This window comes from Aethalodelphis obliquidens, unplaced genomic scaffold, assembly GCF_003676395.1.
Source record: "Aethalodelphis obliquidens isolate GAN/ISIS:26980383/991018 unplaced genomic scaffold, ASM367639v1 scaffold14, whole genome shotgun sequence".
Lineage (NCBI taxonomy): Eukaryota > Metazoa > Chordata > Mammalia > Artiodactyla > Delphinidae > Aethalodelphis > Aethalodelphis obliquidens.
In genome coordinates this window covers 33006553-33025977 of record NW_020837958.1, presented here as the reverse complement: position 1 = coordinate 33025977, position 19425 = coordinate 33006553, and the positions used below count along the sequence as shown (strand labels likewise).

The 19425-nt window shown below is 46.9% G+C and overlaps 1 protein-coding gene across 1 annotated transcript in view; it reads left to right on the top strand.

Moving 5' to 3' along the window:
• Window positions 1-415: 415 nt before the first annotated feature.
• The window catches only part of PARVA (parvin alpha), a 181791-nt gene continuing 162781 nt past the window's right edge, over window positions 416-19425 (top strand). Inside the window, exons 1-2 of the mRNA XM_027115356.1 lie at window positions 416-541; window positions 731-953. Of these exons, the coding sequence (XP_026971157.1) occupies window positions 818-953 (136 nt within the window). The 5' untranslated portion in view covers window positions 416-541; window positions 731-817. The remainder of the gene's footprint in view (window positions 542-730; window positions 954-19425) is intronic.

Here is a 19425-nt window from a genome sequence, read left to right as displayed (position 1 = left end):
GTAAGATAAGTTGGGGGTGGGGGAGGGGTGGAGAGGCGGTTCCCACAGGAGCCGATGGCCGTACCTTCCCATTCATGTTTCCACCTACATTTGGGATCCTCCTTTGTACAAGCCATTGAGCTGCTAGAAACACAGATGTCTCTAGGTGTTGGCCTGTACTCATGAACTTCAAACTTCTCACTCTTGGTTGGAGGTGTAGAGGAGGTTGACAGTCATGGATAAGTGCAGGAACAGCTGGATGTGTCCAGCTGGTGGGGCCCGAACACATTTTGGTTCCCTCTATTTCTTCCTGAGCAGGCTCACTCTTTCATGGGCACAAGACACGGGCCTAATAACTACAGTTTGAAATGCAGGGGAGGAGCGAGCTCCTCACCCAGCAGCCGGGCCAAATCAGCGGGAGACAGAGTAGCAGGTGGGTTCAGTTCAGCAATCACTGAACCCTGGGTTGGAGCGAGGAACTCTGCTGAGTGCGGAGCCGGGGCAAGTACGGCCTCCAGGCTCCAGGGCTCCCAGGCTGAGAGGGTCATACCCACCGAAACAGGTAAGGCCGCACGTCCTGCAAGGGGCAGATCTGGGGCATCCTCCCTGCTCCGGGCAGCAGCGGGGCGCGGGCCCCGAGCGCGCAGCTCCTTTCAGGGCGGAGGGCGGCGCGAGGGAGGGAGAGAGGGAAGGGAAAGGCGAGCGTGAGCTGCCTCAAATGCTTGGAATAATTCCGCTTCCGTTTGGAAAGCCGCAGCCTCAGTCCCGCCGCGCCCGCCGCGTCCGCCCGGCGCCCGCTCCGCGTCCCGACCGGCCCGCGGCTGCCCGCTTCGTCGCCATGGCCACCTCCCCGCAGAAGTCGCCGTCTGTCCCCAAGTCCCCCACTCCCAAGTCGCCCCCGTCCCGGAAGAAAGATGACTCCTTCTTGGGGAAACTCGGAGGAACTCTGGCCCGGAGGAAGAAAGCCAAGGAGGGTGAGTGCGGCCCGGGCCGGCGAGCTGCCGGGCGGGGGGCCGAGGGGCCGGGGCTCCTCGGGCAGGGCGGGAGCGCGCCGCGGGTGCCCGGCGCCGGGGAGCGGGGCGCGCGGCGGTGTGGGCGCGCGCTGCCCGGGAATGTCTCATGGGGCCGGGCCTCGCCGCAGCCCTGCTCTGGGTCGCCCGGGCGCTGCCCTCCTGGGCCCCGCGGCGATCGGGTGCGGCGACTCGGGCCTGCAACCAGGCGACGCCCGCGCTGGGCCGGGGGCCGAGGAGGCGGCCGGGCCCGCCAGCCCGGAGGCGGCGTCCTCCCCTGGGCCCCAAGTCCCCGCCTTCTTCGCGCCGAAGGCTGGCAGTTTCCAAGTTTCTTCTGAAACTTTTCTGGGCGCCGTCATTCTCACTCTTTGCCTTCATTGGTCTTTGAAATCAGCTCATTTCCTAGACCTGCTGAAGTGTACGGTAGCAGCCTTGGCCTCTGGGTCTCTCGTCCGTCCCCAGGGCCCAGCAGGGCTCTATTAATGTGTAGATCAACACCAAATGTTTGTCGAACGAATGAGTGGAGAGGTGGCAGTCCTAGCAGTCCCGCCTTGTGATAAATGATAAACTCACACCCAAGGAGAAAACCTCGATTAGACACACACACTTGTAGCATACTGGGATCTGATCTGACCCTTCTGTGAACTCAAGAGTTAAGGGCTCTCGCAAAAACCATTTCCTTTTTCTCACCAGGGTGAATTGAGGTGATCTTATTTTTTTCCAGGACAGTTTACATGTAAAATATTTTGTCCCATGGGCAGATTTTGCATCCTTTTTTTTTTAATTGAAGTATAGTTGATTTACAATATTGTGTTTGTTTCAGGTGTACTGCATAGCGATTCAGTATTTTTTGCAGATTATTACAAGATAATGGGTATAATTCCCTGTGCTATACAGTATATCCTTGTTGCGTATCTACTTTATATATAATAGTTTGTATCTGTAATCTCACACCCCTAACTTGTCCCTCCCTGCTTCTCTCTTTCCTTTGATAACCACAAGTTTGTTTTCTATGTCTGTGAGTCTGTTTCTGCTTTGCATATACATTCATTTGTATTATTTTTTTAGATTCCACATATAAGTGATATCATACGGTATTTGCCTTTGTCTGGCTTAATTCACTAAGCCTAATATTCTCTAGGTCCATCCATGTTGCTGCAAATGGCAGTGTTCCTTTTTTATGGCTGAGTAATATTCCACTATATATATATATATATATATATATATATATGCACCACATCTATTTTTTTTAAACACCTTTATTGGAGTATAGTTGCTTTACAATGTTGTGTTAGTTTCTGCTGTATAACAAAGTGAATCAGCTGTACGTATACATATATCCCCATATCTCCTCCCTCTTGCGTCTCCCTCCCCCCCTCCCTATCCCACCCCTCTAGGTGGTCACAAAGCCCTGAGCTGATCTCCCTGTGCTATGCGGCTGCTTCCCACTAGCTATCTGTTTTACATTTGGTAGTGTATATATGTCAGTGGTACTCTCTCACTTTGTCCCATCTTACTCTTCCCCCTCCCCGTGTCCTCAAGTGCATTCTCTACGTCTGCATTTTTATTCCTGTCCTGCCCCTGGGTTCATTAGAACCTTTTTTTTTTTTTTTTAGATTCCATATATATGTGTTAGCATACGGTATTTGTTTTTCTCTTACACCACATCTTATTAATCCCGTCATCTATTGATAGGCACTTGGGTTGCTTCCACATCTTGGCTATCGTAAATAGTGCTGCTATGAACATTAGGGTACATGTATCTTTTTGAATTAGAGTTTTCATCTTTTCCAGATATATACCCAGGAGTGGAATTGCTGGGTCATATGATAGTTCTATTTTTAGTTTTTTAAGGACCCTCCATACTGTTTTCCAAAGTGGCTGCACCAATTTACATTCCCACCAACAGTAGACAAGGGTTCCCTTTTCTTCACATCCTCTCCACCATTTATTTGTAGCATCCTGATTTTTATTTTGAATAATGAGGTGACAGTCGGAAAAAGGGCTAGTGACTGGTGTGTAGGTAGAAGATGCTTAGTTAAAAAATTTTTTTATTTTCATAGACTTCAGTGGTTTGGGAATAAACATTTTTAAGTTTGTGATGATGATATGTAAAATAAGTTTCATGTTCCTGAGTTATCTTAAAGCATGAAAAAGAACTCAGTGTTGAGAATTATCAAGTTTGATACAAAGAACTAGACTTCTATTCTCTATATTGAATTGAGAAGCAGCAAAACATATCCCCAAAAATGTCCCTGCCCTCCCTCCAGTGTGCTTATTTCGGAAAACCGTTGTGTGAGTAGTGTGTAGTTGGTAACAAATTGTGAAACCCTGGATTGGAGAGTCTTTTCCTAGGTATCCCTGTAACTTTTTCCTACAGTGTTCCCGATATGGGCTCTCCAGCTTGAGACTGGGCACCTGAGAATTACTGAAGCTCATGACCTACCAGAAGTGCTCACCCCACTTTGCCAGCTCTTTAGAAAAGTTTACTTTATATTGAGCTCAAAGGTGGTCTCTCTGTATGTACTACTATTCTGTTCATGCAGCCAGGAGAACGAGTGGGACGGTGGCTCTTCACTTTCTCCAAGTGGACCAGCCTGTTTTGTGGAGCCCCTTGATCAGTCCAAACATCCTCTGTTCCAGTAGCTGGTCCTCACAGATGAGCTTCATGGCCCCCTGGTATCCTGTCTTTTCAGTTTCAGTCAGGGTCTGTGCAAGAAACAGAAGGGCACATTAGTTGGGATTTTAAAAATAATGTGGTGAAGGGACTGTTTACAGAGATGTGGGCAGGGTGAAGAGAACCCAGAAGGATGCTGAGACAGCTAGGAGTTACCACCAAGGGGAAGCCATTACCACCCCTAGGCCTGAAGGGCCAGGGGAGCAAACCGCAACCCACTGAGAGCTGGAGCTCTGGAAGGGGCGCTGCCTGATAGGAACTGTAGCTGTAGAGGGACACAGCCACTGTCGGAAATGTGGAGATGGAGCAGGGAGACAGTGGCGCAAGAGGTACTTGCATGTTCTCTCTCTTCTTGCCCTTGAACCTCTTGCTGGTTCTTCCCATTGGCCAGACCCCGTGGGAAGTCACCAGGGCAAGGGAATCTGGGTGATGCAATACGTCGGGGTCAGCTCCCTTAGGGCGCAGAGCAATGCAGAGAGTAGATCATAGTGGGAGTGTTGAGAAACGGAGAATAACTAGCAGACTCTCAAAGTGAGCTGCCCAGAAGTCAACACAGTATGGTGGTAGTCCGGTCCATGAGGACAGGGCTGTCACCTCCTTTGTTCTAGCAGAGACACCACATTCTATTAATGCAGCTGAGGCTGCTTTCCTTTATCCTGCCAGCAACATCACGGCTATCTCTGAGCTTGCTACCAGGTCACTCAAAGACATTTTAATGTTTGTTGCTCCTAAATCATTCCCTTCCCTATCTTGGATTGGCTCAGTTGGGTTTTTGAAACCAAGGGCAAGATCTTATTTTTATCCTTGTTATAGTACTTAACTGTTAAGTCCTGATTCTGTTATTCAGTCTGTTAGCTAATCCAGGGGAAGTAAGGGGGTGAATGGAAGAGCATGTGCTTCTTCTAAAGGGATGCCGTCACCCAGCTATAGCCGCTTGCTGCTACACGGGGTGGTCCTGCAAAGTCAAAGACGGCAGTGGGGTTGGTCTGCAATGACCTGCTCTTGGCGAGCACGTGCTGGATCTCAGTGATCGGTGCTTTCCCTGTCAAGGGCCCACTAACCATCTCTTCAGTAGCAATAAGGCTAGGTCTTGCTCCGGATCCTGCATAAACTCACAGCTCTGTGCTTTGCAGAGACTGCCTTCTTCCATGTTCCTCCTAGTGTTCTGGAACCTCCCATTCTTCATGATTCCTCAAGATCATGGACGCTGGTCTATCCACAGATTTCCCCAGTGCTTTGGCGTAGAATTCTCCTGGGCCCAAGGACTCCCATTCATTCACTTGAAACCTGTTGTGTCTCACAGTCAGATACATGTTAGAATATTTAGGTCAATAATTTCATATTAAAAGTATGTTTTCCTAAGAATACCTACTAACATATCATAGAATGACTGGCAGTCTCATAAGAATATAGTAAAACTAATGATCATTCCTGTGTTTCATAAGAAAAAAATAGCATGAGGGAGGCAAGAGAGAATAGAGGCTAAAAGCATGGTCTTTGGGACCAGACATATTTGGGCTTGATTTCTGGTCTGGCTATTTATTGCTATGACTTCGGACAAGTTCCTCAATGCTTCGAAACCTCTGTTTTTTCATCCATAAAATGGGAATAAAAATTCCTTCCTTACATGGAGGTTGTGAGGCTTAAATGAGACAAAGCATGGCACAAATAATGGAAGCTATTAAAATTGACGGCTCAGTTTTAAATAGTCTTTCAAATTTGAAATAGTCTTTTCATCATGGACTGCAAGAAGATTCTGCAGGTTCTGCAAAAAGCTTCACACGACAGTATGAAGCCTGTGTAGCACTCTTTTGGTCCTTTAGAAATGAGGGATCTTTCTTTGCAAGTCAGATCATCCTGTTTCCCAAGATGTCACATTTCAGCATTTACAAATATCTGGTCCCATTCTCATGAGTCGTAGCTAGGTAGCTTTTGTTTTTCCTCTGTGGATCTTCTCGTTTTGGGTTTCCAGTCCCCATTTATGCTGTGTAGTTCTTAGACTAGCCTTTCAGAGTCTACTTGCCAAAGGGCCGCTTTTCACCTGCCTTCCTCCAAATCTGTCTTCACGACTTGCTCTTTCCAGGAATGTCATCTTGAATTGTATCTCCCAGCTGAAGGTGTCCTAAATTAGGCCTGCAGCAATGGTTATTCCTATATTTTAACCACTTATTTATCATCCCTCAGAGTTTTTACATTTTGTCTGGTGCCCAAAGTGTACCATTTTGGTTCTCATTGGCTGTCCCGTGTAACTGGGGGAAATCCCTAAATTCTGCAATAGATTTATGGTTTCTAGAGTGAGCAGAAGCCTCAGCATTGCTGAGCAATCCTTCTCTCCTAATCAGCTTGCATCTTCATTTTCCAAAGTGCCATGTTGAAACCCTTGTCACTCAAGCTCTTCCCCAGACCTTGAGATAGAAAATTAAGTGCCAGGTATGAACTTGTTCAAATTTTCTTCACCCCCCCCCACCCGCCAGTCCCATCTGTATCTACACCTGTCCTTTCCTGTCCCCTCCCTCTCTTAGTCCCCTCCGAGGAGGTCCTTTCTTCCCTTGCTCATGAGGCCCTTCACTTCCACTTCTTGCCAGACTTGGCATAGCCATATCGTTTTTCTCATATCCCCGATCTTTTTCATGCTGCTCTAGCACCTTAACATCTGCAAATATGCTTGAGGCTTTGCCATTTGTAGACACTCCCGATGCTGGTTTCCTCTTAGTTGCTCACCAGAGGCCTTGGAAAAGTTGTCTGCACTGGCTTCCCCTTTCTGAGCTCCTAGTCACTTGCTGATCCGCTATTCCCATTCTTTCACCAGTTATTTATTGAGTTGCCTGCCATGTGACAGGCACTGTGTTAGGTGCTGGGATATGGCAGGGAACAAACAGACAAACATCCCTGCCTTCATGAGCTTGCCTCTAGTAGAAAAGACAAGATTAATTGGTAAAATGTACATATTGTATTAGAGTAGTGATAAGTGCTCTAGAGCGAAATAAAGCAGGGAAGGGGGAAATGGAGCGTTGTGGAGTGAGGGAGGAGGGATGGTTGACAGTTTTAAATAGGGTGGCTAGAGAAGGCCTCACCGAGAAGGGTTTACTTGGGTAAGGTCCCGAGGAAGTGAGGGAGCACAGTATGTGTATCTTGGAGAAGAACACTGCAGGTAGAGGGAATGGCAGATTCAAAGACCCTGAGGCGGGAGTGGGCCTGGTGTCTTGAGGACAACTGTGGAAGGTGGTGAGATCTCAGGGGTAATTAGAGTGAGGGGACAGCTGTGTAGTGTTCTGGAGGCCATCGTAAGCCTGGGGCCTTTACTCAGAGGGACGCGGGAAGTTTTGTGCCGAGGAATAATGTGATCACGCTTGCTCTGATGGTGGTAAGTGGCTGAGGGGGGCAGGAGTGGAAACAGGGAGGTGAGTTAGGAGGCCACTGTAGTGATCCAGGTGAGAGACAGAGGTGGTCTGGCACTGAGCGGTAGCAGTGGAGGGGTGAGCGTTCAGTTCTGGATATAGTTTGAAGATACCGTGGATAGGATCTGTTGAAATATCGGATGGAAGGTGAGAGAGTAGAATCAAGATGACTCCAGGGTTTGGGTTTGAACAAACCCAAAGATGGAATTGTTGTTAACTGAGTTGGAGAATTCTACAGGAAGAGCTAATGTGGGGAGAAAGAGCAGGACTCTCTTTTGGACCTGTTTAGTTAGAGGTGCCTCCTGGACTTCCCGGGGCCATATTGAGTTCGCAGTTGGTTCTAGGAATCTAGCTCAGGGGAGGGTTCTGGGCTGGAGACACCTCTGTGTGTAGGTGTACTTAAAGCCATGAGACTGAAGGAGATCATCAAGGAAGGAGTATAGGACGTAGAAGAGGTTCATGGACTTTCCAACATTTAGAAATTGGGAGATGAGGGGGAACCAGCGAGAGAGGCTGGACAGGAGTGACCAGTGTGATAGGAGGGGAAGTGGGAGAGTGTGGACTCCTGGAAGTCGATTGAAGAATTTATTCTGTTCCCAAGATTTACACTTCACTGGCTAAATTCTCCAGAATCCAGTCTCCTTTTCAATCATCACTCCACTTGGGCTCTTGGTGGCGTTCGTATTATTCAACTTTTTCTTTTTATAAATTTACTTATTTGTTTGTTTGTTTGTTTATGGCTGCATTGGGTCTTCGTTGCTATGCACAGGCTTTCTCTAGTTGTGGCGAGCGGGGGCTACTCTTCATTGTGGTGCATGGGCTTCTCATTGTGGTGGCTTCTCTTTGTTGCAGAGCACAGGCTCTAGGCGTGCGGGCTCAGTAGTTGTGGCTCGCGGGCTCTAGAGCACAGGCTCAGTAGTTGTGGCAGATGGGCTTAGTTGCTCCACGGCATGTGGGATCTTCCCAGACCAGGGATAGAACCCATGTTCCCTGCATTGGCAGGCGGATTCTTAACCACTGTGCCACCAGGGAAGTCCCTCAACTTTTTCTTTCTTAAAATTTCTTAAAAGTCCCTCAACTTTTTCTTTCTTAAAATTTCTTAAAATTCTCTTCTCCCTTGATCTTATCCACACTGAATTGTTCCCTGTGTCTATTTTTTTTGGACTCCTTCTCGAGCTTCTGTTATTTGTTTACCTCTCAGCAGCATTTCCCGGGGTCCTGACTTCACCTGCTTTGCCCTCTCATTCTGTTTTCCTCTCCATGGATTATCACATCTCAAATCCAGATCTTGTATCCAGATACATCTTTCCACTGTCTCCTGGATGTGTCACGGGACCCTCAGATTCAGCATGCCTGTAATGGAATTATTATTTGTCTCACTTGCCCAAATCTGCTTCTCCTCTTCCACCATCCCACCAGCTGCCTAAGGTGGAAATGTTGCAGTTGTCCTCTGTTTCAGAGGTCAGCAACTTTTTTCAAAGAGGCAGGTAGTAAATATTTTAGACTTTGCTGGCCCTCTGGCCTCTACACAGCTCTGCCCTTGAGGCCACAGACGATAGGCAGATGAACCAGCCTGGCTGTGTTCCAATGAAACTGTACTTATGGACACTGAAGTTTGAATTTCACATAATTTTAATATGTCACAAAATATTCTTTTTCTTTTGTTCTTTTTCAGTCACTTGTAAAATATGAAAACCGTTCCTAGTACTGGGGCTGTGCAAAAATGGATGGAGGCTGGATATGGCCTTGGGCAGTAGTTCGCCCATCCCTGCTCTGTTTCATCCCCACAGCCAATCATCTCTCACGAGGTCCTGCTAATTCTGCCATCTAAATATTGCTGCCTTAATGCAGGCCTCATGAGTGCTCTTTGTCTTCTTTGGGATTGCTTATTTTATTAATCTTTAGCGTCTTTATTTTCCACCTGAAGTATTGCCGTATCCACCCTACTAGTCTCCCTAGCTTTGGTCCTTTTTTGTTCAACCCACCCTTCATCCTTTTGCCGATATGTGGTTTTATTAAGCACCGAGATAACATCTCCCCAGCAAACTTCTTAGCGTGGTGTTAAGTCCTTCACAGTTTTTCCGTGGTCTGCCTTTTTTTTTTTTTTTTTTTTTTTGGCGGTACGCGGGCCTCTCACTGTTGTGGCCTCTCCTGCTGCGGAGCACAGGCTCCGGACGCGCAGGCTCAGCGGCCATGGCTCACGGGTCCAACCGCTCCGCGGCATGTGGGATCCTCCCAGACCGGGACACGAAGCTGTGTCGCCTGCATCGGCAGGCGGACTCCCAACCACTGCGCCACCAGGGAAGCCCCGTGGTCTGCCCTTTTGGTCTAGTCTCCATTATATCCCTTTCAAGAAGCCTCCATTTTAGCTATACGAAAATGCTCTTCATTCCCCAAACACATCATGTTCTTCCACGTGTTTTCACCTTTAGACATGTGGTTCCATGTTTCTGGAATGACCTTCTTCCCTTCTCTCTGCAACAAACTCCTGTTCAATCATTGAGACCCAACTCAGATATCCCGTCCTGCTTGATGCCTTCTGTAGCTCCCCTAGGAAGAGTGAGACGCTTCCCTTTGTGGGAAGACGCTTCCTTCTGTGCTGCCATGTGGCTGTGCATGTCACATTCTGATGAGAGTTCTCCTCCTGTGCCCCTCCTGCCTGGCATAGTATTTAACACATAATGATATTGCAGTTTCTATGGAATGAATTTCCCCGTATTTACCTTGGTGAAAACAGCCCAGTTATGTAACCTTAGACAAGTCTCTTCCCCTTTGCCCGTTTCTAACATCAGGCGATTAGGCTAAGTAACCTTTCAGGGCCCTTGCAGCTCTGGTATTCTATGACTTCGGAGCTCTCATTTCACCAGGCTTCTCTCAAATTCAGTTTTATTGTCTGTGTAGGGTGGTCTGGGAGTGACATCATCACAAAGACCTCTTTCTTTCCTCCACTAATGAAGGCACCTCTGTGTCGGGAGGAGGAGATGGAAACCAGGATAAGTGGGCTGCGGCCCAAGGACACCTCCATATTAGGAATCGGTCTCCTTGTCTCATGGAATATCTCCATTTGGTTTACAAGCACAGCTCATAATTATATTTTAGCCATTAGTACAGGAGGAGAGATGAAATCCTTATGTAAACATGTGTAAGCATCTAAAATCTCCACTTACTGCCATGGGAAAAGGAACACAGTTGAGGAAAGCGCTACAACAATTTTAATAATAAAAGGCTTTAAAAATACTTTTAAAAATAAAAATAAAATACCTTAAAAAAAGATGTAAACATTCTCTTACATATTCAATATGTTCTGTAGCCTGCAGTCAGTAGGAAATTCAAATGAGGGCTTTGCCTGAGGACCAGGGCCCCTGGGACAAGATGGCCTCATCCTTTCTTTTCCATCTTCCCTGTAGACTCCAGAGGACAGAAGTTGTCTTTGTTCTGTTCACATTGTATCCCAGGTGCCTAGCATAGCATCGGCACTTAACAGGTGCTCTGCAAAGCAGTATTTAAGTGCCAGAAAGGTCAGTGGGGATAAGATGCCCAGGTTACTTCGAACTCTGCTCTAAGCTTCGATGACTCTTCTGGGGCCTTGATTCCATCCAGGCCTCGCTTCTGGCTGTGTGTGTGTGTGTGTGTGTGTGTGTGTGGCTTAGAAAACTGCCTCCCCCCTCCCCTCAGGAATCTCTTTGTGGGAAGACATTATCACTTAGCTCTGTTATTTGACAAACACACAAAGGCCGCCAGAGACCAGAGGTGTGGGTCCTAGAATCTGTGGGCGCGGATTGGGCAGCGGCAGCAGAGCGCCTGAGAGGAAGCCCACTGGCCAAGGGTGGGACAAGGCCAGCATTCTTTGTTTTCATTTGTGGAAATGGCATTGCACACGTTCATGTTAAAGTGCTTCAATGAAGAAGGACGGAGGTGGAGTAGCCTAATTGCAAGGTTTGGGGGAGACAAGAGAAACGTGCAGATGGAACTCTACAAGAGAGATTCAGAATCCCTTTCGTTCCTCCAAGTTGGCCCTGTTCCCCCGCCCCGTTTATCCCTTCTTGCCTCTCTCAGCTTCATTTACTCACTAAGTGCAGAACTAAGGAAATCTGAAAATCGGCCAGAGCCCGGCCACGATTGTTACTTCCCAGCAAGGGAGCTCCATCACTACAACTCTCCCCACTCCAGCCCACCAAGAAAAAGAACCTCCCAAAGCAGAGGGTGGCTGATGCCAGGCCCCCCTGAGCTCCGCCTCGCTCCTGTTCATGGTCGCTGCCTCCTTGTCAGGCCCGGGAAGAATATCTGTGTGGGGTGGGAGCCCTCTAGCACTCGCTTACAATCTGGTTCTCCTAGCATTGACTAAGTGATCATTCTGTTTGCTCCGAACATACCCACCTGCCGCAGCCTTAGAAAAACCAACTTTGTGACTAGTGTCATTGGCTTCCCTTCAAACCAGCCTTAGGGAAATGTTAGGCCATGGATGGAAGAAGCAGTGAACTTCATCAGTTTAAACAGAAATAGTCTTAACTACTGCACACTCTCCTGGGGGAAGGAAGAATGAACCAAATCACTTAGCTCCTGACTTTTTAAATAAAAGTTGTTTTTTCTTCCCCATTATAAAATTAACCTATACTTATGGGATTTATGGGAAAATATAAAGAGAAAACAATCATGCAATGTTCCAATTCCCAAAGGCAATCACTATTAGGATTTGGGGTGGTTTTTTTTTTCTCCTTTTTCCTTCTTTATAACTTTTCTTTTTTTATAATTGTAATTATACCATGTATATTATATAGATAAAAATTCTGTATCTTTATTTTCATTTATTATAATGTAAATAGTTTTCATGTTATTATAGTTTTTAATTAAACATACTTTTTATTGGTGCATAATATTCCACCGAGTGAATGTCCTATTGTTTACTTAACCATTTCTTTTGGTGCTTTTAAAAATTTTTCTACAAATAATGCCTAAAGTGTTGTTGTTTTTTTTAAATATTCAGAGTAATTTTTTTTTGACTAGAGCTCCAGAAGTACAATTATAGGGTCAAAGGGTAACAGTTGGCTTGCTTACTATCAATATTTTATAATTGATAACCAGGAGACATGACTGCTTTTGGGTCTGGGTGGTCTTCCTGGTAGGTTGTTTCAAAGTAAAACCAACATTGTTAGGCTGAAAGTTTCTGTTCTGGCAGGACCAGGTCACCTGTGGGGTGGGGTAGGATGGGAAATGAATGGGTCAGGAGAGCACAGATTTCCATCCTGGCCACTGATACGTGCAAAGTAAGCTCTAGTACAGGCAGGTCTTCATTTCAGAACATCCTCTCATGGCCATTCTTCACCCTTCCATGGCCTGGTCTATAACAGGACCCAAGGTGTGTCCGCCTTGGCAATAATCATCCTTGAAGTCACAGCTGCCACCCTTTGTCACTCTGAGTTCTCACCAGGCGCATGTAAGACCCAGTGGAGGTTTGTTCAAGAAGCCCCTCCTTCCCTTGATCACTTCCTCCCATCTCCTAACCTCTGAATTCTTGGACTTGCCCCACAAGTCGGTAACCACAGACAAATGGGAGGTAATCGCAAGACAGGGGGCTGAGTGCCACAGCAGACAAATCTGGATCTCAGGGGTGAAGGGCCCCTTAGGCGATGTGGTGCTTTCAAGCTGGGTCTTGAAGCCAGAGGAGGAACCCCACAGGCTGACAAGAGAAGGGACGGAATTCGGGAGCCTTCTGAGTTTCAGGTTGGATTTTGACAGAGTGGGCAGGGCTGATGCCTCTGGGGCTCAGTTTCCTCAACCTACTTAGGAGGCAGTAGTCAGGTGTCCCATTTCATCTCCTGAGAATGGATCAGAGCCAGCTGGAGCATGTAATTATCACACCCAGCACCCCAGGGAGTATTTCTGGGGAATCACTTGTGGAGGCAGATCCCCTCCCTAGGAGTGATGTATTGCGGGCATTTATTTCATCGCTGAGTCACATCCCGTTTCTCTTCACTCATTCCCTTATTTCTTTTAAAATCCAGAGGCAACTCCCCTCTTCTAGGCTGTGAAAAACGCAGCCTGACCCTGAGGAGCTGGGGATGATGCAGCAGATCTCCTGGGGCTGATGATGTTGGATGGCAGATGGGCAAGGCTGCCGGCCTGTGTCTGCTCCCTCAATGATGTAAACCCAAGGTCTCAGAGCTCCCGAGACTATACCACAGGGCTCGGTGGAGCCAGGCTCTGCACTTGTTTCTTTCTAGGAAACGTTCATCGGTAGAATAATCTGCCAATTGCAGTATTACATTGACTTTTCAATTCAAAACAATTCTTCCTAAAGCAGTTTTTGTCTTGGCCGGCATGGCTTTGGCTGTGGGGCCTGCTGGGAGGGAAAATGCATCCTGTGGGGCAGGGAAGTGAGAGAGGAGTTCAAGAAGAGGGTCTGCAACACCAGTCACCCAGTTTCGGGGGCAAGGGCACTCCTGGTCCGTGGGCACCGAGATGGCAGGGTGCAGGGATCCCTGGCACCTTTTGGGTGTCTGAGTCCTGAATCAGGGAGGCTCATCTAAGTGCAGCCGGGGTCTGAGATTCAGGGTCCTGGGGACAGAAGCTGGCAGAACCTAGCAGGCAAGTCAGGACCCTAGCGGAGGAGGAAAGGAGCAGGGGCAGGCTAAGGCTCAGTGTGGACTCGGGATTCCCTGGCCCCCCAGAGTGGAGGTAGGAGGGGAGGCTGCCAAGGCTCATGGGAAGCCTGGGTCTCGTCTCGCTCAGCCTCCCCTACACTCCAGGCCTGGAAATAAACTTTCCTTTCAGTGGAGAGGGGTGTTTCTGGTTTATCGAAAGGCGGAGCTATCCAGGGCTCCCAGCCCTGGGGGACAGACCTGCAGATGACAGGTGGTTAATGATGACAGTTGGGAGAAACAGGGGCAGGAGGAACCGACAGTTTGGGTGCTGTCTACAAAACACAGAAGAAGGGTAGCGCAATTCCATTTGAAAGCAACTCAGGATACAGGCAAGTCCCGAAACAGCCCCTCGCGAGGAGCAGCAGCTGCCTCTTCGCTGAGGGTTGCAGGGCTTAGTAACCCCTCCAGCACATGGGCAAGGGCCTGGAGAACAGAACGATCTCTTCACCTGCTTTTCCTCCATGCCTGTCATTACGGTAAATTACAAGGCTCCCACGATGACTAGGCAGAGGCAAGTTGATTTGTTCCTTCTGATTGTCGCCGTGCCGAACTTGGCGGGGGTGAGGGGCACCCAGATTTCACACCTGGTAATGGCCCTGCCAGGGGTGGATGTTAGCACAGTTGGGACCCGACACTTCAATAAATCTGAGACATTCTGCCTCGGAGATCAAAGTTCAGAATTGCTTAAATTGGTGTTGGAGCAGGTGGGAAACAGGAGTCCAGGGCCATGAATTAGATAGATAGCAATTGTCCTTCAGTTTGTAAGGCTTGAATGTCACTTTTCAAATGATATGACATCAATTTAAGTAATTTGGGCTCCCAGCTACCTAGCCCTTTCATTATTTCTGGTTCTGGGACATGTGGTTCATGGTCTAGCTTATGCTCTTATGTGGACAAAAAATAGAAAACGAAAACCAAAAAACACCTTGCTTGTATCGCTAGGGTTGGACAGTTATGTCGGGTTATCAGTTTACATGGGAGTGTGGATGACAATTTCATCTGCTACCTGGATGTGCTGGTAACTCCCCAAGCTACACTTCCAGCCGTGACCTCTCACCTGAGTTTCAGACTCGTTAGCATATGGGGGTCATGGCGTTGTCACTTGTGCACAGGGACAGACCTGGATTGTAACACAGGGCACATAATTCTCAAAGGCTTCTGATGAGGTGCGAACGTGCTCTGATTTCTGATGGCAGCTGGAGTCCAGAGGAGAGGTGGTCTGATCCGTATAGAGGAGTGGGTACTTTTAAAAAAAATATTGCAGCTTTATTGAGATACAGTTCAGCCGTTTGAGCAGGAAAATTCAGTATTTTTTAATATATTCAAAGTTGTACAACCCTCGACACGACCAACTTTAGAATGTTCTCACCACCCTAAAGAGAAAGCCTGTACTCTCCCCTCCCCATTCCCTTACCTCCAAGTAACCAATCTGTCTCTCTAGATTTACCTATTCTGGACATTTCGTATAAAAGGAATCCTGTGATATGTGGTCTTTTGTGACTGAATTTTTTCACTTAGCGTAGTATTTTCGAAGTCCATCCATGTTGTAGCTTGTATCGGTACTTAATTCCTTTTTATGGCTGACCAATGTTGAATATCTGTTATATAGATACACCACATTTTGTTTATCCTTTCCTCAGTTGATGGACATTTGAATGGTTTGTACTTTTTGGCTATTATGAATAACATGGCTATCAATTTTCACGTACAAGTTTTTGTGTGGACTTGTGTTTTCATTTCTCTCGGGTATATACCTAGGAGTGTGGCATTGCTGGCTCATAGGCCAACTCTGTGCTTAACATGTTGAAGAACTTCCAGGCTGCACTATCTTACCTTCCCACCAGCAGTGTATGAGGGATCCAGTGTCTCTACATCCTCACCAACATTGGTTATTATCTGACCTTTTGATTATAACCCTTCCAGTGGGTGTGAAGAGTACCTCATTGTGGTTTTCATTTGCATCTCCCCAGTGGCTAATGAGGTTGAGCCTCTTTCCATGTGCTTTTTGACCATTTGTAAGTCTTCTTGGGCACTTAGACTTTTTAAACTCCATAGAGTTCAGTGCACCTCTCCTCCGTCCTGAGCATGATGAGAGCCCTGCCTGCCACCCAGAAAGGTGCACCCCGGGGAAGTCTCATCCTCCCATTTTTTAAATGTTGGCGAGGAGCACTGCAGACATGCTGCATCTTGTACTAGGTGCCTCTTCATCTTGCAGAATGACTGATTCCTGAAATATTTCCTGTGAAGCGAATTGTCATCATCCTGTTATACCACTGACTTGCATTATTAGAAATTGTTTGTCTGGAATACAGTTTTTTGTTTTTTTTTTTTCATTTTCATAGCTTTTTTTTTTTTTTTTTTGCGGTACGCGGGCCTCTCACTGTTGTGGCCTTTCCCGTTGCGGAGCACAGGCTCCGGACGCACAGGCGCAGCGGCCATGGCTCACGGGCCCAGCCACTCCGCAGCATGTGGGATCTTCCCGGACCGGGGCACGAACCCGTGTCCCCTGCATCGGCAGGCGGACTCTCAACCACTGCGCCACCAGGGAAGCCCTGGAATACAGTTTTAACCCCAAATTGTTAAAGAAAAATTATACCAGGAAACTAGCAAAGATTTAAAACGTGTACATTTAAGTGAAATCCGGAAATTCTTGGTGATATACCATTGCTTTTCAAATAATAATATTAACACAACAGTGACAATAATTACATAAGTGCGTTGTGCAGTTATGGGCCAGGCAATGCAGTAGAGGCTTTACATATATTAACTTATTTGATCTTCCTAACAACCCCATGACATAGATATTATTAGCATCTCTGCCCCTTTACAGATGTGGAAAGTGAGGGACAGAAAGGCCAGGTAACTTGCCCAAGGTCAGGGCTGGTGTCCTGCTTAAGGTAACACTAGCTGCTGTACGGATAAGCCCCCAATTCTCAGAAACTTAACATCATAAAAGTATATTTCTTGCTTATAGCAGAACCCGATGGCATCGTTATTGATTGGATTGCCTTCCACGTGGTCATTTGGGGATCTAGGCCCCTTACCCGTTATGGCTCTGCCTTCCTTCAGGTTCTTTGAGTCCTCACCAATCAGCCAGCTAGTGAGAAAGAGAACAAGACTGCAGTGGGAAGTTTTTATGGGTCAGGTATGGACATCCATATCACTTCTGCCCACTCACCACTGGTCAGAGCTCAGTTATGGGGCCATACCTACATGTACGAGAGACCAAGAATCATAGTTGAGTTGTCTGCCCAGAGGGCAAGGAAAGGAGCTTTGGCAAGTGCATGCATCATTTTGCTGTCGCTAGCAAGTGGAAGACGTGGGATTTGAACACTGGCAGTTTGGCTCCAGAGACTAATTCTAAACTAGCACATTCTACCTCCTCACTGTGAACAGTGGCTCAAAGTCTGAGAAAAATGGAGAAGGTCACATCAGTTTTTGCTCGGTTTTCTTCCCACCTGTAACTGTATTTGGTTGCCTGGATGCTGTACTTGGGAATTCTGTCAAAGTTGCTGTCCTTCAGAAAATAATAACAGTGAGAACTAATATTAATTGAGTGTTTGCGTACTTTACATGTTCTGCTTCTTTTAATCTTCACAATTAACCCCAGGAGATAGGGAGTTATAATTATTCCCATTTTCCAGGCGAGGAAGCTGAAGAGAGAGCTTGGTTATGTGTCCAAGGCCATATAAGTGTGTGGTGTCTCTGGGCCTCAAAAGCCCTCACACAGGACCACTGTGCAAGGTAGGGGTTGAAGGGAAGAGAAGATGAGAAAGCCAGATACACCGTAGGTACCATTCAAAACGCAGCCAGAACCTTGTTGGGATCCTGCTTCAAACAAAGCAACTTCTCTAAGTCATTTACGAGACAATTAGGAAAACGTAAACATTCGCGGGAGATTTGATGACATGAAGAAGTTATTGTTAATTTGTCAGGTGGGAGGATGGTTACCTTAAAAGGGAAAAAAGTCCTTATCTTTTTGAGATACATACTGAAATGTTTATGGATGACAGGATCAAATGTCTAGGACTTGCTTGAAATCATGCAGTGTCGGTAGAGAAAAGTGGCCGCGAGTTGTCAATTATTGTAGAATGATGATGGGTACATGGAGGATTGTGATACTAATCTCTCACTTTGGGGTCTATTTGAAATTTTCCATAATAATTACAATAAAGGAGACTTTGATGAATCAGACTATAATGAATGGACTTCCTCTAGCCCCCTGGATGGTAAATGAAGTGCTGGGGGTGGGCTCAGAGCACTGAATGCATTTGCTGGAGAACAGCTGAGCAGCCTGGGGTGTTTGGAAAGCAGGTCTTCTGGGCCTCCGGAAGCCATGGTTTTGAATTGAGATTCAGTGCCCAGAGACTTGAGCTCCTGAAAATGAGCCCTGGGGCCTCCAAAAGGCAGAAGTACAGGCTTCCTGGGTGAGGAGAGATTGGGCCAAAGCCGGGCTCTGCCCTGGCCAAACGGCCTCAGCACAGGCTGCTTGTGCAACCCGTGAAGAACATCTTGCCGAAAGGTACGGCTCAGCCCCAGGCCCCAGCTGCACTTTAATCAAACAGTGAAAATCCATCAAAGACGTGGCCTCCTCAGACAGCCAGTTCGCCGGAGTCCCAGGTGAAGCCAGCTCTTGGCTGGCTGCGGGCCAGGAGGAAGGTGGGCTGCAGGCCCTCCCAAGCCCCTGCCTAAAATCAACAGCCACCGCTCAGCAGCCCGGCTTCCAACCCAATGCAAATTAAGCCTGGCATTTGGAGATGGTATTAAATGTCCTAAATCAATATTCTAGAGGCAGGATCAGAACAATTAAAAACTCTGATTTCCTCCTCAGATCGTTGGAGTATATATGCATATAGGTTGTTCAGTTTATTTTTAAAATTCAGCAGGTTGAAAATGATGGGGGTCTGCTTGGTGGTGCTCTGAACATAGTTCATTCCATTCTCAGTAGCTTTTCCTATTTTTACACGTATCCAGTGAATGTCAAGCACAGAGGTGCTTTCATATATGATGTCACATTTAATCCTTAACAGTAACCATGGGAGGTCCTGTCATGTCCATTTTACAGGTGAGGAAACTGAGGCTCAGAGAGATGAAGTGACTTGCCCAAGGTCTCTCAGCCACTAAGTGGTAGAGCAGGGATGGGAATCCATTTCTTCATACTCAAATCTAATGCTTTGCCCACCTGGCTTTTCTGAATAGTGTTTATTTTTCATTCGCCAATAATAACTAACAATGATGAATAAAAGAGTAACAATAGTAACTGTTTATTTATTTACAGTTTCTCTGGCTTTAAAGGTGTTGGCTGCTTTTCTAGTTTGTCCATTTCATCAACAAACGTTTATTGAGAGGCAGCCTGGTAGGGAGGTTTCTAGCTCCGGAGCCCCCCAGCCTGCCTGGTCCCACCACACACTGGCTGCATGACCTGGGATTTCTCTCTGAGCCCCAGCTTCCTCATCTGCAAAATGGCATATTACTAGTACCCACTTCACAGGGTTTTCATGAGGACTAAAGGAATTGGTACTTGCAAAGTGTTTAAACTAGAGCCTGACCCTCAGGGGGAGTTCCATATATATGAGTCCCTGGCAGACACTGTCAAGGCCCTAGAGAAAGCTGTGTCTTGATTCTCATGGACTTTACCTCTTACGTTTAGCCAGATGATATTATTGCTTTTATTTTTATTAAACTAGCTAAATGTGTTTATGGTAAAAAAAAAAAAAAAA